Here is a 22,877-nt window from a genome sequence, read left to right on the forward strand (position 1 = left end):
TTCAAACACAAAAACATGTCGCATTTAGAAATGTTACAACAACATGTTGCTAAATTTCGTATAGTTTATAAAATCTAACAAAATATCATAAGAATTATGAAGTTTTATTTATAAGTAGTATATCTAGGAGTATAGCCTTGTTATTCAACAGAGAAGCTTGAAAGTGAGAAAAAGACTGAAACTTATCTTAATACAAAAAAGCTGATGCAATTAAATGAACAAGATGTACAGTTAGTAAGATAGTAATTTTGTGGGTGTAATAAATAAAGTAACGAAATATCATGAGATATATCCTAAAATATCTTCAAAAACCATTCCTATAACCACAGTGAAAAAATATATTATTTTTGAAACTTCAAAATCTATTCATCGAACCAAGTGTGAGAAACATAATCTATATTTCAATCTGTCATGAGTATGCCTAATCCTCCCACATTGAAAAACGATAAATCTCAAAATCAATGCATTTGAAATTCCTACACTTAAAAAACAAATTGCTAAAAATAAGTAATCTAATTGCATAAAGATTTCCTCTCATCAATCTCACTAGTTCTCAATTATTACCTTAAATTTACCCGGCATTTTTCAATCCCTCCAAAGCGCAGGTTCCTCATACAGATAGACACCAAAACAACAAAATGTTGCCAGAAACCTACCATCAAATTTTCTCTCTAAGTAAATATCTAATTTAATACCTATCTACAAATCAAAGGACATTCTCAAAAATAACCAACAAAAATCCCATACTCCTGCTTTTTTCTACCTGCAAATTTTTGAATCCTGTCGCCTGATTGAAAAACAAAAGGCATATCATCAGCAAACAACATTTTTGAAAAACACAATAAATAAAATGTTGCAAACATCTATTCCATATAATAAAAACACGCACCAATACAAAGAAGAAATTGCCGACAAATACATAGAACCGACCGGATCTGGTTTGCTGGTTTTTGGTCGTTCGTTCGTTTCGTTGTTCGTTGATATTTTTTCAGAGATACATTCTCCCTGGCAAAACAACGAATAGTATCTGACTGAAAGTCGCCGAAGAAAGGTGTGTTATAAATGTGCATCCTTAACGTCGGGATTTTTGCTATTTTTTTTCTTTTGGTTGGAATGAAATAAAATAAGAAAATTTTTATCAAATCCTAAAAATTTATCAAGTTAAATCTGAATTTTGATCCTTAGTTTTATCTGTCCCTCTATTTTTAAATCCTCAAAAATACCAAGTGTGGTTTAAGAAAAAATTCAAGTTAAACAAAATATAAATTGGATTGATTTTTAAGTTTAAAACCAAATATCGAAAAAAAAGTATCTTCGAGTGCGTGACGAAAGTATCTATGGTACTTATCAACGAGTGAAAAATAAAAGAAAAAATAAATAAATTGGAAAATCAAAATAAGGAAAAAATTGAGTGAATCTAAAAAGGAAAAGTGAAAAAGTGATTTAGAATTAAATCAGAAAAAAAAAGAATTAAAAATACATTATGGATTAAAATTACATTCGACAACTTCTAACCGGTCTATGGATAATTTATGTGAGTACCATCAACCTTACCTACGTTTTGCACTTGATGATGCATACCTCTACATACATAAATTAAAAATTTACAAATTACCCGCACATAAAGGTATACAAAGTTAGGCACCAACAACACACGATGTACTGTACTTCTGCAATTAATATTTAAGTAACCACCTCTTCTCTTTCGTTCGCCGTGTCGTATGTGTGTCTTTATGGTAGATACCCCGTCTAAATCCGCATCTCTCCCACCTATATCTACCACTATGCATACATATGTATCTCCTCTTGAATCACTATTTAAACTTTCATCATTAAGACTAAAACAATGTGCAAACATCCTCACACTCATTATTGTGTACTTAACCCCAAAAAAAGTACACTTAAGTCGTTTAAATAATACGAAAGATACGCAAAGTATCTAAGAGCTCCTCTGTTGGCTGTTGGATGTATACGTATAGTGTATGCTAGGTTTTGATGGGGAGATTGAGGCGGCGAAAGGGAGGCTATGTATCCAAAGCAAGTAAATTCGAGATAAAATTAAAGACAAGGGTCTTTCTGGATGATGTTTTCAACTTCAAGCTTTCGCCGCCCTTTTAACACGCACATAATAAACGTCATATAACTCGCAGATACCGTTTTATTTTGTTTGTCCTTGTGATGACTGTATAAATTTACCTAACATATTAAAAGATACAAACAACAATAACATAAATAAAAGGGATGAGTCTTTGTAGCTTTGTGCTGCTGGTGCATTCATCTTCATCATCATCTTGGTTTTATTTTGTTGTTTGTATTTTTTTTTAAGTTCATAATTATAATTACACAAAAACAAACAAACATTTTATTTAAAAGTATCTTTGTATCTTTAAACCGTTTTCTTATTTTGCTTTCGAGTTTAAACTTTAGAGTTTTGATAATGATGCTTGACGGAGTGAGGAACATACAAGTTGGTCTCAGGACGAGGTTTTTCAGTGACAACAAAAAAAACTTAATTCTGTAAAGGTGAAAGCATCTTAGGTTTTTATAAATGAGATGTTTAACGAAAGTAAGATAAATAGTAAATCTCTGATGCAGAGTTTCATGGGAAGGTATATTATTTAAGAAGAGGATTTTCCTTATAAATATGACCAAAGCAAAGCAAGCATAACAGAGGCCTCTGTGATATGCCTTGATATAATTTCTTATCTTTTCAAGATGAAAAATCGGTCAGTTTTGTATTTTTTTGTTGTTGTTTTTTGAAAATCAAAATGATTTATAGTCCTCAATATAATAATGTAGTCCATTTCATAATCTTGTTTTGGTTGTTTCTTTTTTCTTCTTATCATGCCTTGGGAAAAGATTTTGGACCATTAACAACATAAAACTATATAAGACATGAAGATGGAGAAGAGACGTTAGGAAAAAGAGAGATGCTTTAGGGTATTTTGTCGTGATGTTTTATTTTTCTTAATATTTTTTTTTTTTGGAAAGATACTAATTGATTGAGAGATAGTTATAATAAATAGTATAAACGACTAGGAGATAGAGTCTATTAGTTTTTATTGCTTATCAGAAGAGGTGTCTTATAGTTTGGGATGAGTGATGGAGGTTCTCCCCTTTTTTCGAAGCAGATGAATTTTTTCTAATCTGATCGAGTTATGTTGTCAATTTATTTTAAGGAAGGCGGTTAGGTTAACAAAAGTGCTGTTTGATAATGTTGTATCTAATTTAATTTAAATCGGTTCTTAAGAGAGAAAGATATTTTCAGCAGTGAATTATGAAGATATGTGCGGCATAAAAACATGTGCGAAGTGAATAAATTGGTGTACCAAGCAAGTGTGATCTTTTTTTCTTGAGATTGCTTATCAGCAGAAATAATTGATTCAGTTTTTGTGGACTTTAAATATTTCAGTGAATTTCAAAAGTCTTAAATTTGTAAACGATAACAAATAGGTATTTGATGTGAATTCTTAAATTGTTTCTATAACCATCTTCAAAACTATAAAAAATAATGTTTTATATATCAGTGTTTTTAAAGCTTCAAATTGAATGAGAATTAAGTTCAACAGGTTCCAATTGAAGATTTTGAGTTCTTAATTTTTGAAGTGTTAATTAATTTTTTGAAGAAATTATCGATTTGAAAATACTTGCATGTTTTTGGAATGTTGTCAGTTAAATATTCACCACTTTTCAGACTTCACTTTGACATTTAATTTACAGTATGAAAATCTTAACTTAAATTTACCAACGTCTATTTTGTTCGACTTGTACTTTGTTTTTCTTGATTTTTATAGTTTCTTGATATTCGAAAAAAAACTATATTTTTGTGTTGATCATTTGCAACTCTTAAGAAGCTCTATTGAACTTTATATTTTGAACTCCATGCAACAAAACAAAAAGTAAAGTCAAACATTTTTAGTGATATTACTTAATTTAATGAAAACTCAAATATTTTTTTTAGAAGGAGATAAAAATGAAACAAATTGTGTAGAAATATAAATAGTAGCAACATGTTACAGCGACTTTTGCAAAGCCTTCGATCGACTTAGCCATGCAAAAAACAAGACAGTTTAGGTTTTTATTCTAATCTTTTAAATTGGCTTCAATCGTATTTACGTTATCGTGTCGAATAAGTCCCACTAAATTCACACTCAATCCGGTGTTCCTTAAGGGAGCCACCTGGGACCGCTTTTATTTCTTTTTTTTATAAATGATATTTCACTTCAAATTTTCTCATAAATAACTATTTGCCGATGGACTTCATGAACGGTGCAAGATTAAATATTTATTTTTGAGTATCTCATAATTCAAATTAAGATTTTTTTCGGCTCCAGTCCCTTGTATTTCATTCTTTTAAAAAATGATGACCTCCTTACAGAATAGCTGAAAAAGACCATGGCGTTTCATTTTATCAAAAACTCAATTTTATTTGACCATTGATTTCATGGTGAATAAACATGAGATTTATTTCAAAGAATTCTAAAGAATTTTTGTACTCTTACACTCTTAAATTTCTCCAAATATTTAACCTAAGGAATGTACATGTATTTAGAATATCTATTTTATGAAATAAAGTGAAATAAAAAATTAAAACCAACATCTTTTGTATCCTCCTTCCAAATCTATATCTAATTTCAACAAAGCCAATTTACACAAACCTTGAATAATTAAATTAAATAAAGAGTATCAACCAAAGACATACAAATATAAATTTCATAAAATTCCTTTAAAATTAAAGGTAAAAGACAAATCTAATAAATATTAAATAAAAATCAATGTTTCTGTCTTTATAAACCTATACATTATTATGTAGACCATCATCAATCGAATTAGCTTGTGGCTATGCATAGGAATATTAAATACATTCTCACATCTTCATTGTGGTATATAAATTGGTTAGGTTAGGTCTTCTTAAACATAATAAATTAAAATAAATTAATCATCATCACCTTTTTTCTTTCTATCTTTTCCTACCTTTCTACATAATTCCTAACTTAGCAATTTAAATTTCAATAAAGTCCTTGAAGAAGAAAAATTAATAATCACAAAACCCTAAAGGAAAAAACAATAAGAACATTCCCACAAAACCATTGAACTTAAGAAAGATAGGTATAGAAAGTTACCTTTAAATTTTCTACCTATGTATATACCTACACAGTGTATATTGACTACATAGGTACTCATACATAACTTCCCTTTAGATAATTTCATCAATTTCCGTTTTACCTAACTTAACCTTTAGGGACAAAATATTATTTTCGTACCTTTTTCCAATATCTTGGGATATGTTCTGTTCTTTTGTTTTTGTCATTCATTGTGCGTATAGGATAGGTTTGTTTCCTTTCATTTTAAATGTCAAACCATTTAAATTGATATCCTTTTTTTCTCTTTTTTTTTTGAGGTACCTACGTACATATACACATAAACGTTTCTTACATTTTTAATTGACAAAACAGTTAAATATCAATATGAAGTGGTTAAAATAATTTTATCAAGACACAAATCCCCACAAGACAAGAAAATTATAGAGGGACAGATGTTTAATTTATTCGTTAGATAGAATTTTTCCGATTGGAATTTTAAATGAATACAAATTGAGAATGAAAATCAATATTTTAAAAATGTATTTTTATAAAACGCCTTTAACCCTTTTTTGTAGTGAATATTTAAATTTCAAAGGTTCAGCAAAATAATGATAGTTTTCATATGAAAATTGTATTTAAATTTCTATTGAAAGTTGTGGTTTAAGGATTTTAACTTTAAAAGTGAAATAAGTTTTAAATGTTTACAATTAAACAGATTTAAGATTTTGTTTTTAAATTTTAAAATAATTGAACACCTATCGGAATACTGAACTTAAAACAAAATCATTTTAAATACTTTTCGTTCCCTTTAGTGTGGTCCTCCTAAGGAACCAAGTTCATGAATTTTAACAGAAACCAGCAGTTTAAATTCCAAACAAAAATATTTTTAAATACTAAAAAACAATACTGGCCCAACAATTCAACATTCTAGCATCCCACTTTCTAGACCAAACTTTGCCATTGAAAACGTTTTTCATTTTAATTTTCCCAACACAACGTTGACCCATTAAAAAGAAAACAAAACACACACTCCCACACAAAAAAAAAATCATTCAAATAACTATTTAAATACCACTGAAAGTTTCTTCTTAAGCATTTATTTTTCGTTTTCTCAACTGAAAATTTATCCTTAAAGTTTGGTCCTGCACAACTAATTAGAGACAAAGACCGAGTGAGAGAAAAAGCGAGAGATAGAGAGTGAGACTTAACAAATTCACCGTGTTCTTAGTGCAGCAAAATTTAAAAATTCAAAGCCGAAGAAGAACAAATTGAAAGTAAAAAAAAATATGGAAAAAAAGGAAAAAAGGACCTGTAAGAAATGAGGTGGTTAGGTCTCTAACACATTCTTTTACACTCTACCACTTCAGTTTTTCAATGCATTTATCCTTTAATTTTTTTGTTTTTTATCTTAAATTTTTCTTCTATGTGTTCTCTCTGTATTTTGTGGTGCACCTCGTTTAAAATCGTGCAAAATGAACACAATCAAAAAAAAAAAAAGAAGAAGCTAAGAACGAAGCAACAAAGTTGTGGTAGAAGCAACTTAAAAAAAAAAAGTTAGTTAAAAAAATCGTATTAAATGAACGAGTTATCCTGCGAACATTGTTCCAGCGCGAAAATTAGTTTCAGCCACTACATAGACTTTCTTTTTCTCCTTTCGGCAGAAGGTAGGTTATAGGAATACGTACCTAGGTATACTACCTCGAGGTATACCTACTAAGCATTTTTTGTTTCTTGCTGCAGGATAGAAAAACCCTGTCCGTTGCATAATATCCTTTCATCCTTTTAATTTTTGTTCACCATAACGTTTCTCAGGTTTCATTTATGTATCTGTATTGGTGTATATGTATGTGAACCATAATATAAGCAAAGCTAGGTGATGGAGAATAAGCACTTTTCCATTTAACTTGTGAATAATTTTAAGGATTTTTCTTGTTTTGGTTATTTTTTTTCTTTGTTGTATTAATGGAAGTTATGCTGAAAGTTTTTCGTGTATCCATCAAGATTATCCTTGAGATAAGGATATTTTGAAGTTTTCTCTTTTTTTTTTAATACTGGATGGTTTTGCAGTATTCTTTTTCATGATTCTAGTTAAATAGAGAAAGTGAAGAAATCATAGTGAAAGGACGAAACTTTACTTCGTTTAGTTTTTATTTTTTTTTTCGTTAACGTCACTAAAGTTTGTTGCCTCATTTCTTAGTGTCCATGTCATAATATTATAAGGAAAAAATACAAAAGTGTATCCTCCTTCATCTTTCTTCCTCTGATGGTTCTTGATGCTTGTGCATCATATCTGAGATTTTGAGCAAGGATATTTTTTTAGTTAGTTGTTACTTTTCTATCACCATCACCACCGCGCTATGTTATGAAAGATGATGCCAGATTATTTTTTTTCTCTATAGGTAGTTACATTTTCTTTAGATATACAAAGGATATAACAACAACAAAACAAAATATTAATAAAATCAGAATATCGTTCTTTTTTCTTGTGATGTCCTATCAGAAATTATGCTTATTTTTTTGATGATGATGATGGAAATTTTTTACCAAAGAAATATCTACAAACTTATGACTTTTGTGACGATTTTACTTTCTAAGGACTTTTTACTATTTTTGTGTGTCTTTATACTTCTTCTGTCATAATTTACATTAAGAACTGATGGTTTTTCATAAGGATTTGTGTGAGAAATTTTAGTAATAGAAAGAACTTTTTTTTAGTATCTTTGAGCAAATATTAAAAGAAGCAAAAACTAAAAAGGATAATAAATCTCTAGGAAATTGGAAACAAAAAAAAATAAAAAGTTAAGATTGTTAGTTTTTAAGCAAAAGAAAAATTGTACAAAATTACCAACTTTTAATTGTTATAAGTTCTGCTAACAGCAACATTACAATAAATTTATTTTCTTATTTTTAAGCTTTAAATCTAAGAACGAAATACCAAATGACAGTTATAAATTTTTTGGAATTACAATCAAACTTTTTGCTTAAATTATGCAAATTCATTTTGACATCTTGTCACCTGTCAAACGCATGACAGACAACAAAAATATCTGTTAATTTTGTTCTTTGAAGTGTCAAAGTTATGAAACATTATTTCATATTCTCCTAATGACTTTTGGTAATTAATTCATAGAACTTACATAAATATGTTTTTCATTTTAGCCTAAATGTCATGTTCTTGTCTTTGTCAATAATAATTTTGATTGTGGGATGTCAAAATATTTGTGTTTCAAATGATGTATATGAGAACATTTGTTTATAATTTATATTTCTTTGAAACCAATTTACTAAAACGATAATATATCACACAAGATGCAAAATTCAGGACACAGAAGGAGATGGTGTCCTTAATTTACCATTATTCTCACTTCTTGTTGGCCGTATACTATACATGTCCTTTATAGGTACCATACCCATCTGTCTTTATAAATATGTGGAAAAAGTAAATTTTTCTTCCTTCAGAGTGCGCATATATTAAAACACAAACATGTTCTTCTATATTTTTTCTTATGTGACTTGACTTGGCTTGGCTTAGTTTAGCATGTCCTAGTCTGGATGGTGCACCATAAGGAACAAAATGAAAAGCATATACATATATGTATAACTAAATAAAGCCTTTAGGGTGTAAAAATATATACTTATATATGTACCTATGCACATTCACCTAGTTGGACTTGAGCCAGGAAAAAAAATATCCTTAACACATATACTATACATACTATACAAAGAAACTAGAATGGACTTAGAAAAGGACACTAACCATTAAAATTAAATGGAATTTTCATGTGTTGGGTAAAGAGAGGATTGCAAGGAAAAAGAGTATGGTATTTTATTTCTTGTGGACATCGAGTTATAAAACATCATCATCATAAGTGGTCCAGCTATGAATATTTAACTGAAATCACTTCCACTTAAAAAAAAGTGGATTAAGTGATGAGTTTGGACATGGAAGTCTTTGGCAATTTATGAGAATTTATTCACAATCTTAAAGATTGTTCATGTTTTGAAAGAAATGTATTTTGAGCTGCCAAACTTTTGTATTAAACGTCACTTAATTAATGACAGAACTAAACAATTAAAATATGTTTGACAAACTGTCATTTTTTTTAAACAATTTGGAAATCGAGTACGGGAAAAAACTGACTATACAAAATTTCATAAACTGTAATGATTTACTGTCAACATGACACTCTTGTTGTCATTAAATGACTTAAAACTACTTAAATTCCTAACTTTTGGGTTCAATTAATTTTAATAAACAGCAAATACTCAATTTTTCAAACACTTCAAGTCTGTTCTTCTGACAAAAACCCTTAAATTCTCTCGCTGTTAAATAATATGAATCCTTTTTAAATCTTCATCATTATAGAGCATACTTCACTTATAAATATATAGACTAGACATGGAAAAGATGTTGCTGACACTATAAGACATTTACCCTTCATTTTCTCCACACTCAACCCCATTAGTCAACTTCAAGTAATTTCTTCAACATACTTCTTCTTCTTTTGCCTTTCTGACTTTACTACTTTTACTTGTTCTTTCAATGTTCTCTTAATTAACTTCAATGTTTGGTTTCCATCTATCTATGGCGGATTAAACAAATATGACCCCTCTTCTTCTTTGGTTTGTCATTTTGTTGAATGCAAATTAATTAAATGTAAACATTTCATTTAATGTACATAAAGTCTTTACATATATTCATCCTGACTTCTTGTTGTTTAACCAAATTTAGATTCTGTGTTTTAGGAGGTCAAATTAATTTAACCAAAAGCATAAAGAATTTATAACACACACACATCTTTATTATATTTAATCAAAAAAAATGATTTCTTCATTTTAATCAGAACATAATACAACGACACAAATAAATCTCCTTTTGCATATCTAATAACTCTAAAAAGTTATACACAAAAACCTTTTCGTTTTGATAGGTACATCTTTACAAAAAGACATAAGAATTTTGTTGATATTAAAAGCAAAAGAGCGAAGAAATAAGACTTTCCAAGTGAAGACGAAGTGTAACAATTTTTACATTTACATTTAAATAATCCTGTGAGGATTAAAATAAGGATTTATATAGAGTATAACATTTTTTCGGAATGATGATTTCGTTGGAAAAATGACACATACTTTTTATTATAAAAAATTAAAACAGGAAATTGTGTGTTTGAGGAACCTCAGAAGGGACTTAAGCTAGTTATCATTTCTGAGGCTAGGTGTTTTTACTGTGAAATACAATAAAACAAAATTAAATAAAATAACAAAATTGAAATAAGCCTTAATAGAAATATATGTTAGATTTAATTAATACCAAATACTTTAGAAATATCCGAAATGTCTAAATTTTTGAAGTTCAATCAAAATTAATTTAAAAACAAAATGTTTTTTTTTTTCAAATTATTTTCGTTCTTATTTTTTTTAAATTTCAAATAAATTTCCTACGATGTTGTAAAAAAGAGACTGACTTGCAGCTTGTTGACTTTTTCCTAATTTCCAAATTATCCAACCTTATCTCTAATTGACTTCTTTTTGTTTCTTTTAGAAAACTAAAACATTTACCTGTCATTTGAATCACCAACAGGTGCCAGTTCATAATTACTTTTATACCTCTCCTATATCTCAAACCAATTAGCTAAGGAATATGTTTTTCCCAAACTAGATAGGCTTGGTAGGTAAGATTGATTTCAAAAACTGCCCACACACTAAGCAAATCAATTAGGCGTAGGTATATACACACATCCTTAAGTTTAACCACAAACAAAAAGAAGCCTCAATTCGGCTACTGATTAATCACATTCCAATTATAGCAACAAATTATATGTCGTTGTTCTATGTACATATAAAATATCGATTCCGCCAATTGTCAATTATATAAGATAAAACTAATAAAGGTAAGACCAGGTATATAGTTTTTCTTTACACCAAATCGTGATTCGTGACTTTAAATTGAAACGAACAACAAATACAAAAAAATCTCAACTTTTTAAAGTAGGAATCCATGTCTGTCCTGTCCAATTGTATGCTCAGTCAAGGCACACCAACAAAAACTAAAATGATTTGAAACTTAGATAGGGAATAATTTTTAGAAAAAAGAATCTACTATAGAAAAAGCAAACGAACAAATGACAAAGAATGAGAGGAAAAAGAGCAAAAGTGTGTGTAGACTTAGATACAGCATATTGAAAAGGAAAATCCCTAGAGATTTTGGGGATTGAAGTTTTTTGTTGGTCTATTGATGATAAAAATCGATCTATCCAATCCAAATCAAATCCACCCACCTTAACACGCGTTAAGTCAGACGACAATAAATATATATAGAGATGATGATGATGACAATGATAAAAACCAAAAGACGACGTTTCGAACTGTGGTTTTTTGTTTTTTGAAAAAGGTGAAAAAGAGTAAAGATTAGGAATACTATACTCCTTAGTAAAAATGTATCTTTTTTATTTGTCTTCATTTTTATTTTATATTCAACCTCGGATAGGTATCTGATGGGTAAAGATTGTCATAGTTTATGATATTTTTAAATATTAACTATGAATACTCAATGAAAAGGAATGCAAAATGAATAATCTGAAGGTTTACAAGAAAAAAAACTTCTCCCTTGATTTTAACCTACACAACCAAATAATGGAATCCAAAAAGAGTATAGGAATACAATCATGAAGCATCGAATACGTATTAGAATAAAAATATTGGTCCCACCAAGTTTCCCTGAGGAACATCTTTCTGAAAATTTAAAAAACAATTAAACTATATCTGTAGTTAAAATACTTATTTTAAGATGATGACCTAAAAGACCCAAACATTTTGTTAAAATTGTTAAAATAGTCTAAAAATGAACTTCAAAAGCTTGATTGTTCTTAAATACAAAATGGAATAATTTATTTATACAATAATTATTAGTAAGAAACAAAAGATACAAATCTTTAACCAAAATATCTAATATCTAAATCTAATGCCAAAAATTACCTACTACACCCAAATCTCATAACAAAAGTATATCTTAACCCATTTATCTTATTTCCATAGAAGGCACATATCTCAAAGATATATATATACTATACTCTTAAGTATTCAAAAAAGTATCTAGCTATCTATAGATAGGTACTTCTTCGCCTATATCATTCATTCAAAATACTATACAAATCTATACTACCTCTTTAAAGTGTATCTTCTTTTGTATAACTGCCATCAACCAATCTATTCTACTTTCGTATCTATAGCTAGCTGAGCTATGTGTATCTTTTCAATCTCAAAACATCAGGTAAATGTTTAAAATGAATTGTCATCAATTGAATTATCGTTTTGTGCTTTTGAAATGAAAAGAGTCAATTAACTTTTAGACGATATAGAAATTCAAAATACACAAAATAAAAACAACATTACATCACGTCGTTTGCTGTCATTGTCGTCAAGTTGTTCAGTCGTATCGTATCGTATCGTATCGTTTTGTCGTTGTATCTGTCTGTAGATAGTCTTCGTCGTTGTCTCCGTCGTCGTCGTCGTCGTCGTCATCGTCATCGTCGCGCAAAATGTCTATTCACACAAATCCTCTTTCACAGTAGAAGAGACATTCTGCTTGACTTTTCGATCCGATTAAATACAAAAAAAGCTGAAAAAAAAAACAAATTAAAGGTAGCTCAACATCATCAAGCTTCTTCTCTTCAATATCTATCTTTTCGAAGAAAATAAAAATAAAAACAAGATACATTCAATCGATTGAATGGATGCGATTAGGATTCATTAAAGTGAAAAGCGAATAAAGATTCGAACAAAAATAAAACAACAAACGATACAAATCACACAGAACATGACACTGAATTGAAAAAGATACATTCAATTGAAAATGACACACAAACAGACAAAAAAAGGATTCAAATGGGGAAATAATTTTAATTACACACACATTCGTCAATTAGATGCTTGAATTGCTATGAAAACAATTAACAAAAATAAATATAATCATATCTCTGCAGGAGTAGATATAGGTACAAAAGCGGATGCAACAAAAAAAAAAGATAACTATCCTATCAAGCTTTACCTATATGAGGATTAATAATGTATCTAGATAGAAAATTTACTGTTTTAATGCAATCTAATTGTATGAATAATCCATGGGTGACATGAAATTCCATACATGTACCTACACAGGGAAGGAATGGGACATATGGCCATCAGAGCAAGAGGTCATAAAAATGTGTGCGTTATCTATATTTGAAATGGCAAAAGTCAGCAAAAATGGACCACGACACGACAACTCCAAAGGCAACGGAAGGACCAAATCCCAACGTATGTTATGCATTTTTATATCCCAAAAAACGCAATCACAAAAATGACAATAATAACAGTTGACATTGTTATATAATAACAATATGAGAGGAGGGTGAAGAAGTTAAGTCCTTTCTGTTATTCTTCGTATTGTCTATGAAGGGTGAATAAACGAGTAGCTGTATAGCTACATATGGACTTCAATAGGTTTATATTTCCGAATTCACATTGAAATGAATATTAGTTTTTATTTCTATTTCTTTTTTGTTGTTCGTGTGGCTCTGTCTATCCTTGAAATTGAAATCATAATTCTTCCAATTGAATGAGTCGGATTTAAAAAAAAACCAGAAGTCCTCTGAAACCATGCCCCATCCTTGTCCTCATCACCTGATCTGATAAATAAGCATGCGCCGGATTTTGTATAAATTGTCTTTATCATTATTCTGCATCTTTATGTCATCCGTTTATAATCACTAAGTTTGAAATGTCCTTATGGTATTTCTTTTTTGTTTCTTGTATTTGAGAAGGAGAATCTTTTCGCCGACAAATACGACAAAAAGAAATACAGAACAGACAAAAAATAAAACGTGACAGGAATTTTAATTTTGAGATAATTACTTTCGCCACACTTTGTCAACATGTGTGTTTCTGTGCTAAGCTGTGAGTTGAGCTGTTCATGTTTAAGAATACATAATTTTTTTTTTCTTGAATTTGTATCTTCTTTGAATAGATGGTGTATATTTTGTTAAAGCAAAAATGAGATACCTTAGATTTTGGGAGATTTGTCAAGGAAATGCGTATAAAATATACATTTCGCAGATGTTCTATAGTTTTTGGCCATGTCGAATTTTATATTTGGCAATTGCCTGTGAGAGGGAAGACCCTGCATTAAGGATTTCTTTTATATTTAAGGAGAACAAAAGCCAAATAAATAATAGCGGCCCTTAATGGCATCCTTTTGGGACCCCAATGAAATACCATTTTCTACTATATATTTTCTGTTTGAACACTTAAATTATATTTAATTTTTGAAATTGTGTGTTTAAGAAACAAAGTCTAATTTTTTCTTTCTCTAATTTCAGATACCATTTCGGGCTGACCACCAAATAAAATTAGCGATTTTATTGTCTGCATATCAAATTCAAATTAATACCAAAAACAAAACACACATAAAATCATAAAAGATGTCTAAAATTTGACACGAAATTGTAGTTTCTTAATTTTTATAATTTTTTTATTTTTCATTTTATAATTTTTAAACTTTAATTTAAATAATCGTATATTGACACGCGATAATACTTAATTATATTCATTACAAAAAATTAATACATCTAAGAAAAAATAAAACAAAGTTAAGTTTTTTTTTTTTAAATCACATTCAAATTTAAATGTGGGAAATGTATGAAGATCATATTGAATGTGATGAGTGCGGTGGTCCAGGACCCCCACCAAAATTTATGATACCACCACCACCAAGGCCACCATCATTGGATTATGGCATTATAAATACAAATTGTAATGAAGAAGAGATGGCGCTTAAAGCAGCATCAGCACAAAGCTGGGATAGTGATATGTGTGAAGCAATACCGGTAAGTTTTGTCCTTAATACTTAATGTTATAATTAAGTTAAGATATTTTTAAGAAATTCTTCTAACAAATCAAATGGTGTGGCGCAACAGTCCGTTGTGAACCAGGGCCTAGTGACTTACAACTCTCAACCATTCCTGTGTGCGAGTACTGTTGTCAGGAATGGAAGGGACCTACAATTTTAGGCCGAATCCGAACGGCTAGTTTGAGAAAGCACTTTTTCATGACAAGAGTTACTCTTGAAGGATTTGTCAATTCCTCGCAAGAGGCAGTACCCGCGAAAATTATTATTATTTTTTAATTAAGGTGGCACAGGCAGGGATTGAACCCAAGACCTCTTGCATGACAGTCCAACGCACTAACCATCATACCACGGGTACTACAAATAATTCTTCTTCTAACACAAAATTTAAAAATAAACAATACTGGTCCATGAACTGAACCTTAAGGAACTTTTAGGTAGTAGCTAGTTTAATAATTTAAAATACTTAAAAGTATTGGCCCATGTTCAGAACCATGAGGAACATCATATTAATTTCTTTAATGCGAATCCATTTAAAATAAACTGTCCGATTCAGAATTTAATGATCCTCTGTCAATCAATATTAATGCATGTTCTTTACCTATGTATGTATGCACATGCCCTCTTGAAATTTTAATTTTCCATAACTGTCAGCATCGTGAAAGTCATCTCAATTACAAAAACACCATGTGTACATTTTGATTTTTACAAAGGCATCCTAATCACTTTCGGTTGCATTATTCATTATACCCAAAAAGAAGAAGAAGATGAAGTGTGAATATTTTTTCTTTTTGAAATGTCATTTCAATTTTTAGGGGTGTTAACTGTAGGCACAACCCATATCATTATGACTATTGCATATGGTGACATATTTCGCACCCTCAAAAGAAAAAACATTAATATTTTTATTTGTATTCAATAGCATGCAAATTGTACGGTATAGGTATGTAAATTAAGAGAAGTTTTTCAGTGTATGTTTATTTTTCACAAAGTATACGGTAAAGAAAAAATATCCTCAAGTACTTTCATACTGTGAGTGGAAATAAAAATGGTAGATTTTATGTATTTTTGGTGCAGAATAACTCATTGACCTAGAGATACAAATGCAAACAAAACAAAAACGATCAGACTCAAAGCGAAAATTCTTTGAATTTTAATTAAAATACGATTTTAAATTAATGTTTATGTCTGTCATCATTGACATTTCAAACTAAACGTGCGATTTTAACGAGGTTTTTTAAACGTTTTATAGCGTGAGGAAGATTTTTAGTCTATTCTAATTTTTCTTCAGGGGCTTAGCACAACATGTCATATCTATTTGTTATGTTCTCTATCATATTAAAAAACGAAGAATTTTTGGATATAATTATCCTGAGTTTTCAAATGACTGGAAATAATAAAGCTCAATTTAAATTCATTGATATTTCATTATTGATGTCATTCCGACTTAAACCTACTTCTGAACATGAATGTTTTCCATTTATGATAATTATCTGTCAAACAACTACCTCACACCTATTAAGCCTTTTCCAATTTAGATGTCATTTATCATCTCAAAACTTCTATTATTTTTTTAATCTTACCCCAAACATAAACCCATTTCTAGCAATCTTACTGTTTTCCTTTTGCTTTAAAAAAAAAAAAACATCCAAAAGTCATCATCTCCCACAGATGCCACCTTAAGTTACAAATAAGGATTTCAAAAAGCCAAAAACGCAACAGAGGGTAAAAGAGAAAATAAAAGAGACAGAAAAATTGTAATGTGACGCAACATATGGCAGTTTTGTTGTTATGTTACAAAAACCTCCAGTACTATTTTCTTGAGTTGGTTTTTCATATTTCTTTCAATTTTTTCTTCTGTATAAATCTTCATCCCTTTATCCCGCTATTAGCTTCACACACCTAAAATAAATCTCTTAGGGATGAAGTGGTTGATAAGACCAAACAACAACGCAACACCCAAAATGACGGATGATGAGTGATGATCTAATATTTCGCTGTTGTGTCGTGCAAGAAAGATACAAAGATACTTTCGAAATATATACCCTTTTGTAAGTTTTTCCTTTTTCTTGTTCTTTTTTTTTTCATTTTTTTTTTTTAATAGGATTGCAATCTGTGCAAAATTAAAATTATGATTATTTGATATCATTTTTTCATGATCGTGATTCTATTTCCCGTTTTATCATCTCATTATAACAACTACGTATATCAACTACTTTCATATGACTTGGGGAGAGAAAAAGTACTTTTTCTTGACAGCTCTCCGTTTTTTTACTTACACTTAAAGATGATAGTGATGAATAGTTTCGACATTATATTTCTGTAAGGGTGGTGGCATTGAAGCATAACGAAAAGTAAAACAAAATACACTTGAAAGATATTATATCTATCTTTACAAAAAAAAAAAAAAGATGATGAAAATTTATTCATGGTCACTTAAGTACTCTTGAGTTCCTAGACCAACAAAACAACAAAAAAAGAGCAAAAATAAAAGAAGATACTCAAAACAAAATGAGAGATGGCTTGGGGTTTTGGTAAAGTTTTGAAGATGACTATAATAATGAGGCAAGAGATACAACACGAAAAGTTTATATCTAATTCCAAAAGTTAAATCGAACTTTTTGTTTTGTTTCACTTTGATATTAAGTAAATGATTTGACATAAGAGATTTTTCTCACTTAATCAGTGAATACCTACATTGCCAACAACAAATAGTAAGAAACAATACTTCAAGATATCTTGTGCACATTCTTATTGAGGTTTTTTGAAAGTTGTCTTGCCTTAAGACGAACTTACGTACAAAAATAAAATTGGGGGTTCAACCCGGATGTTGAAGATGTCTGCAAAAAAATGTAAATTCTTTTCCTTAAGGAGCTATTTAGACTAAACATCAATTAGTAAGCTACTTAACTTCAGAATCATCAAACCCAATTATTTATTTCATAGATTTATAGGTACTTACTTAAATGTCTTACTAAAAATAAAATGTAAGATACAAAAACAAGTTTACCTAAGGGTTCTACCTGGACAGTGAATTCTCCAATATTTAGATAGGTACAACCAAATCAAAGGACCTTTAGTGGTTTTATTCAGATTTAAATGTCTTCAAGTAAAAGTAGGTCTTTATATAAACCAAAAGCATGAATAGAAAGAAAAGGACCTCCGTCTACGAAAACGGATATTATTGGAGAGAGAGAGAGGGAGTCTTAAACATAACAGAATGCGGCATAGCTTGTTATTCAGTCTGTTCCCTCTCTTGATATAAAAAACAAACAGGAAAAAGTTTTTCTTCGTTTTTACCCAATAACTGAGATGAATGGATGAAGAATGAATAGGAAAGGATACGCTTGATTTGGTACTTTTTGCTTCCCCGCATTGGGCGCCATCTACTAACAATCATCTATTTCAATTCTAATTCAAGATTTAAATTCAATTTACCACCCTCAAACTTCAATCGATATACATATATATGTATATACAGATATACATGAACACAAAGGTGCGCTGCAGCTTTTATTCGTATAAGCTCGTTTATGTTGTTCGCAATCATCTTTCCACATCGAAGGTAAACCATAGAAATCTTTTGGTTCATTGTTCGATTTATACACAAACATTCTTCTTGTATATCTATGGTGTATAAAATTATATAGAATACTTTGAGTTTGAATTTTATTTTTCAGTTTTGAGCGGGAGACAGTTTTAGCAGTAAACGAAACATATAGGACATGAGTTGAGTATCCTGTATAAGTGTATAGGTGATAAATCTCTGTTTTTTGTGTATAAATATATGCATACAAAATTGTGTCTCCCCTTTTTAAATCCTTTTGTGGTATGCCTATCTATATCTAGTCTGTTCCATATTTTGTTCTATCGATTTTTTTCCCTTGATTACTGTCGAGGGCTTATGTAGGTTCTCTTGACAGGATTTCAAATATCCACTTTTTTTAAATTTTATAAATTTTTTGTGTGCCTCAAAATTGTCGTCAGTGTGAGTTTGAGATATGCCGGAAAAAAAAGTTAATAAAATGATAAAACCATAATAACATGGGTGAATGAATAAGTCTATTATATGGATTGAGACTTAGATTTGATGAGATTTTAAAAGTTTTTTATCAGGAAGAAAAAAAAACTTGGGCATGGAAATTGGGGTGATATGACAAAGTCAAAATCAATGAAGTCATATAAAAATAGGCATATATAGATGATACGTGCAGAACGTTTTGAAGATTGTTGTCACAAAGAACCAATCAGAGTTTATGGCTCTCCTTTTTTTTCTCAAACATAAAAATAAAAATTTAAGGAGATTCCATATTTTCCAAGGTTTTGCAAGACCTGAGAACTAGAACGAATGAGTTTTTAAAAATAAATTCAAAAAATTCGTTTAGGGTAGGTACTCTTTATTCCAGGAATATTATTTTGCTTTGAGAAACTTGATAGAACTTCTAGCTTAAAGATAACTAGGCTTTAAGAGAAATAACATATCATAAGAAACTCGAGTTGAATTATTCTATACGTGAATGGGAATTCATTGAAAAAATTAGAAAACATAAAGATTTTGGGGGCTCAACCTGGATGCTTCTGATTTTTTTGTCTAATTTTCAAAAATGTATCTTTTTGTTACTACATGAATGCTTTTCGTGTGAAAAACAAGTCAAGTCAATATCGAATTTTAGAAAAACATCTTGACTTCATTTTGAGATCATATTCGTTTTCTATATCATTCTTTAGTGAATAAACAAAAGCAAGGAAAAAGAAACAAAACTCAGTCATAGTTATTCGAATTCATCTTAAAATCTATTCATTCACTTTGGCAATATGTCAACAACTTCAAATATATTCAACCATCAGCTACTGTTTTTTTTTTTGAGGATAACAAGAAAACTTCTTCTACTTGAAACAACTAAAAACTGAAAAAAAATGCAATTCAACTGCATAAACTCTTAAACAAAAACAAAATAAATAAGGAAACTTTCAGTCAAAGAATACAGAAAAAGTACAGGATATTTCCTTCTTTTAGTCGAATATAGGTATATATAGATACAAAAAAATCTAAATCTTTTATTTGTCCTTTCTGTCACTCACTCGATGTGCTGTCTGCTCCTGCTGCTAGATGGTTTCTGGTTGGCATCACATTTGAATAAGTTATTCAGTAGAATTTTTAGAATGTTTTTGCCATTTTTTTGTTTGTTTTGTTAGTCTTGGTCCTGAAGGATAAAAGGATCTGGCTGTATTAGACTATCTCTCTTAGAGGAGTTTATTATGATGAGTGTGTGCACATATTTAAGGACTAAAACAAAAAACCAAAAAAATATAAAAATTTTGAAGCAAAAAAAAGAATCCTCTCTATATTGACTTTCTGCATACCAAAATACCTACTTAGGTATATCCCCCTAGAGAAACACTTCCTACACACTTTTCGTCTTCTTCTTCTACATCAATAACTCCAGAAACAACAACAAATGAAAAATATTAAGAAAAGTAAAAATGTGTGTAATCAAGTCAAGAAATTTTTATATACGACTCCCATGAGAGATTAGAGCGAGAGTGTCTTGCTCGGAAAACAGGACTAAAAAGCTAGTTCGACAAGGAAATGGAAAATGGTTTTATTCTTATTCTTCTGCTTCTTCGATATTGTTAGAAATAAAATGAATAGGTATATGAGTCTGGGGGGAGTTTTGTGTGTGTTATTTTGTTTTCCATTCCATTGCCTTAAAGTGTAAATAACGCAACACTCGATATGGAGAGATATAGAGGACGGAACGATTTTTCTATGGAAGAAATGTAACTTTTTCCATTTTATTTTTGTCTATTTGATGAATAGAACTTTTTGAAGAGTGAATAATAAGAATGGAAAACATTTTATTTGGTTGGTTGAGTTATGCTGATTTGAATTTTGCTTTTTTTTTTGTTGGCTTTTTGTATTATTGTTGCAAGTGAATTTTATTTACAAAAGGAAGTTGGTATGTTGAAGACATTTAAGATTACAAAAGAATCATATGATTTTATTTTGTTCGTTTTGCTTTACATAAGATGAAGTTATTTTTGAACAAAGATTCACACACAAAAATGACAGCGCGTCTATGATGTTAAATTGACTGAAAAAGGAATTTACATTTCATAGATAAAAATATCTATTTTTGAAAACAATTTAAAAAGTAACTGAACAACAAAGAAGGCTCTTAACTTTATTTGTATCAATTTTCTTGTACTACAAATTCAGAAACAAATAATATTGAAAAAAGTTTGTCTTTCAATCCTTTGAAAAGCACGAAATTTATATTTTTTGTTTGTTATTTTGATAAAAACACTAATTTATAAACGACACAAATAAATCAAAAGATAAACCAACCACATTTCATATACACTACACTAGACATATATGAATTTCAACAACAAAAAAAATGCTTCATTTACAAATTTTAAAATAAATATAATAAATTTAAATTATTTTTCGATGTGAATGGCTTGGCATAAATAAATTTTCCCATTCACATCAAATTTCTTATCTTTTGACATATTTCCACGTGGTAAGCAATTTGAGTTTCTATATTATATAAAAATAAATTCAAACAAATAAACCAATAGGTTCCTGAACCAGAGAGAAAAAAAAATCATTAAACAAATATTTTTCAAAAAGTAATAAATATAAATTCATGTTCCTTTTTTTCCGATCCGATCACCATCGTCATCAGCAAACATAGTAGTTTTTCCAAATACCAAAACTCAAACTGATAAGAAAGGTTTATGGCTGTGAATCGGTCATTTACCTACCGCTGCAGAAGCGAAATTAATAAAAATAAAATAAAAATCATTTCATAAGTTATCACTTACACGCGCATAGTAAGTTTATGGTATAATGCGCCACCCAGGAATTACTGCACACACCCTATATGCAGCGAGTTCAAGTGGAGAAGTACTCTGTACGGGTATATTTCGATTCGACCGCATATGTTTTCAATCTTTTTGATTCTACTCGTATGCTTGCTGTGTGCTGCCGCGATGCGTAATCTACTTGATCCTTATGTTTAATTAAGATTAGGGTCATAGTCGAACACAAGTCACATAGATCATAAGCACACATAAATCCAGTCAAAGCTAAGGCTGTTTTTGTTTATGGAGGCAGGGGTGGAGTGGGGTGAAAAGGAAGCAGTAACATATTTTCTAAACCATTTTTTTTGAAGACTACTATTTTAAGAAAAGTGATAAATTTAGAACTATTTGAATTTGTAAGAAAAAAGCTTGATAAGTATAAAAAAAACACTAGGCCCTTAAGAATACGCGCCCTTTTCTGGTTCTGGGTCACTTTATATGAGTTTCAACTAATCCGCTGCTGTATACAAAGTCAAGAGCATGACGCGTTATGATTTTTAAATTCTTAGTAAAATCGTCAATAAAGAACAAACAAAAAAATGAAAATAGAAAATTAGAAAGACAAAAAAAAATTAAAATAATTCGGTGATTAATGTTTTGGGTTTTTCTGTTTTGTGTACTCGATGTGACATAGTTTTTACACTTATCTCGAATATTTATGTACTTTAAAGATATTCATTTAAAGCTATAAGATACTTTTTATCGCCAGCTATGTACACAATTTTTCTTTTGTTTATCGGTATACAGTGACGCCAACGTGTGTATATGTAATTGGGATCGACAAAACCCGGACAAATTGTATCTTATTGGACAAAAAATAAAAAGAATGCAACTGCACACACACAAGCATATTAATATATACAATTAGTTTGCTGTTTAGCTGGCTACTGAAAATAAAGATACAATATCTATTATCGTCATCATCATCAATGTGCGTTTCTATGTTTACGCAATTGGAATATAAAGGTATCCCATCATCAACAAACAAATATAATAATATATCTATACCTTCTGCTTTAAGTAAACATGATCCAAATTCC

The 22,877-nt window shown here is 29.6% G+C and overlaps 1 protein-coding gene across 1 annotated transcript in view; it reads left to right on the forward strand.

Annotated features, from left to right (window-relative positions):
* Positions 1 to 1,017: 1,017 nt before the first annotated feature.
* LOC129940824 (nuclear transcription factor Y subunit alpha) overlaps positions 1,018 to 22,877 on the forward strand; it is a 57,618-nt gene continuing 35,758 nt past the window's right edge. Inside the window, exons 1-2 of the mRNA XM_056049320.1 lie at positions 1,018 to 1,534; positions 14,441 to 14,947. Of these exons, the coding sequence (XP_055905295.1) occupies positions 14,747 to 14,947 (201 nt within the window). The 5' untranslated portion in view covers positions 1,018 to 1,534; positions 14,441 to 14,746. The remainder of the gene's footprint in view (positions 1,535 to 14,440; positions 14,948 to 22,877) is intronic.

This window comes from Eupeodes corollae, chromosome 1 (assembly GCF_945859685.1).
Source record: "Eupeodes corollae chromosome 1, idEupCoro1.1, whole genome shotgun sequence".
Lineage (NCBI taxonomy): Eukaryota > Metazoa > Arthropoda > Insecta > Diptera > Syrphidae > Eupeodes > Eupeodes corollae.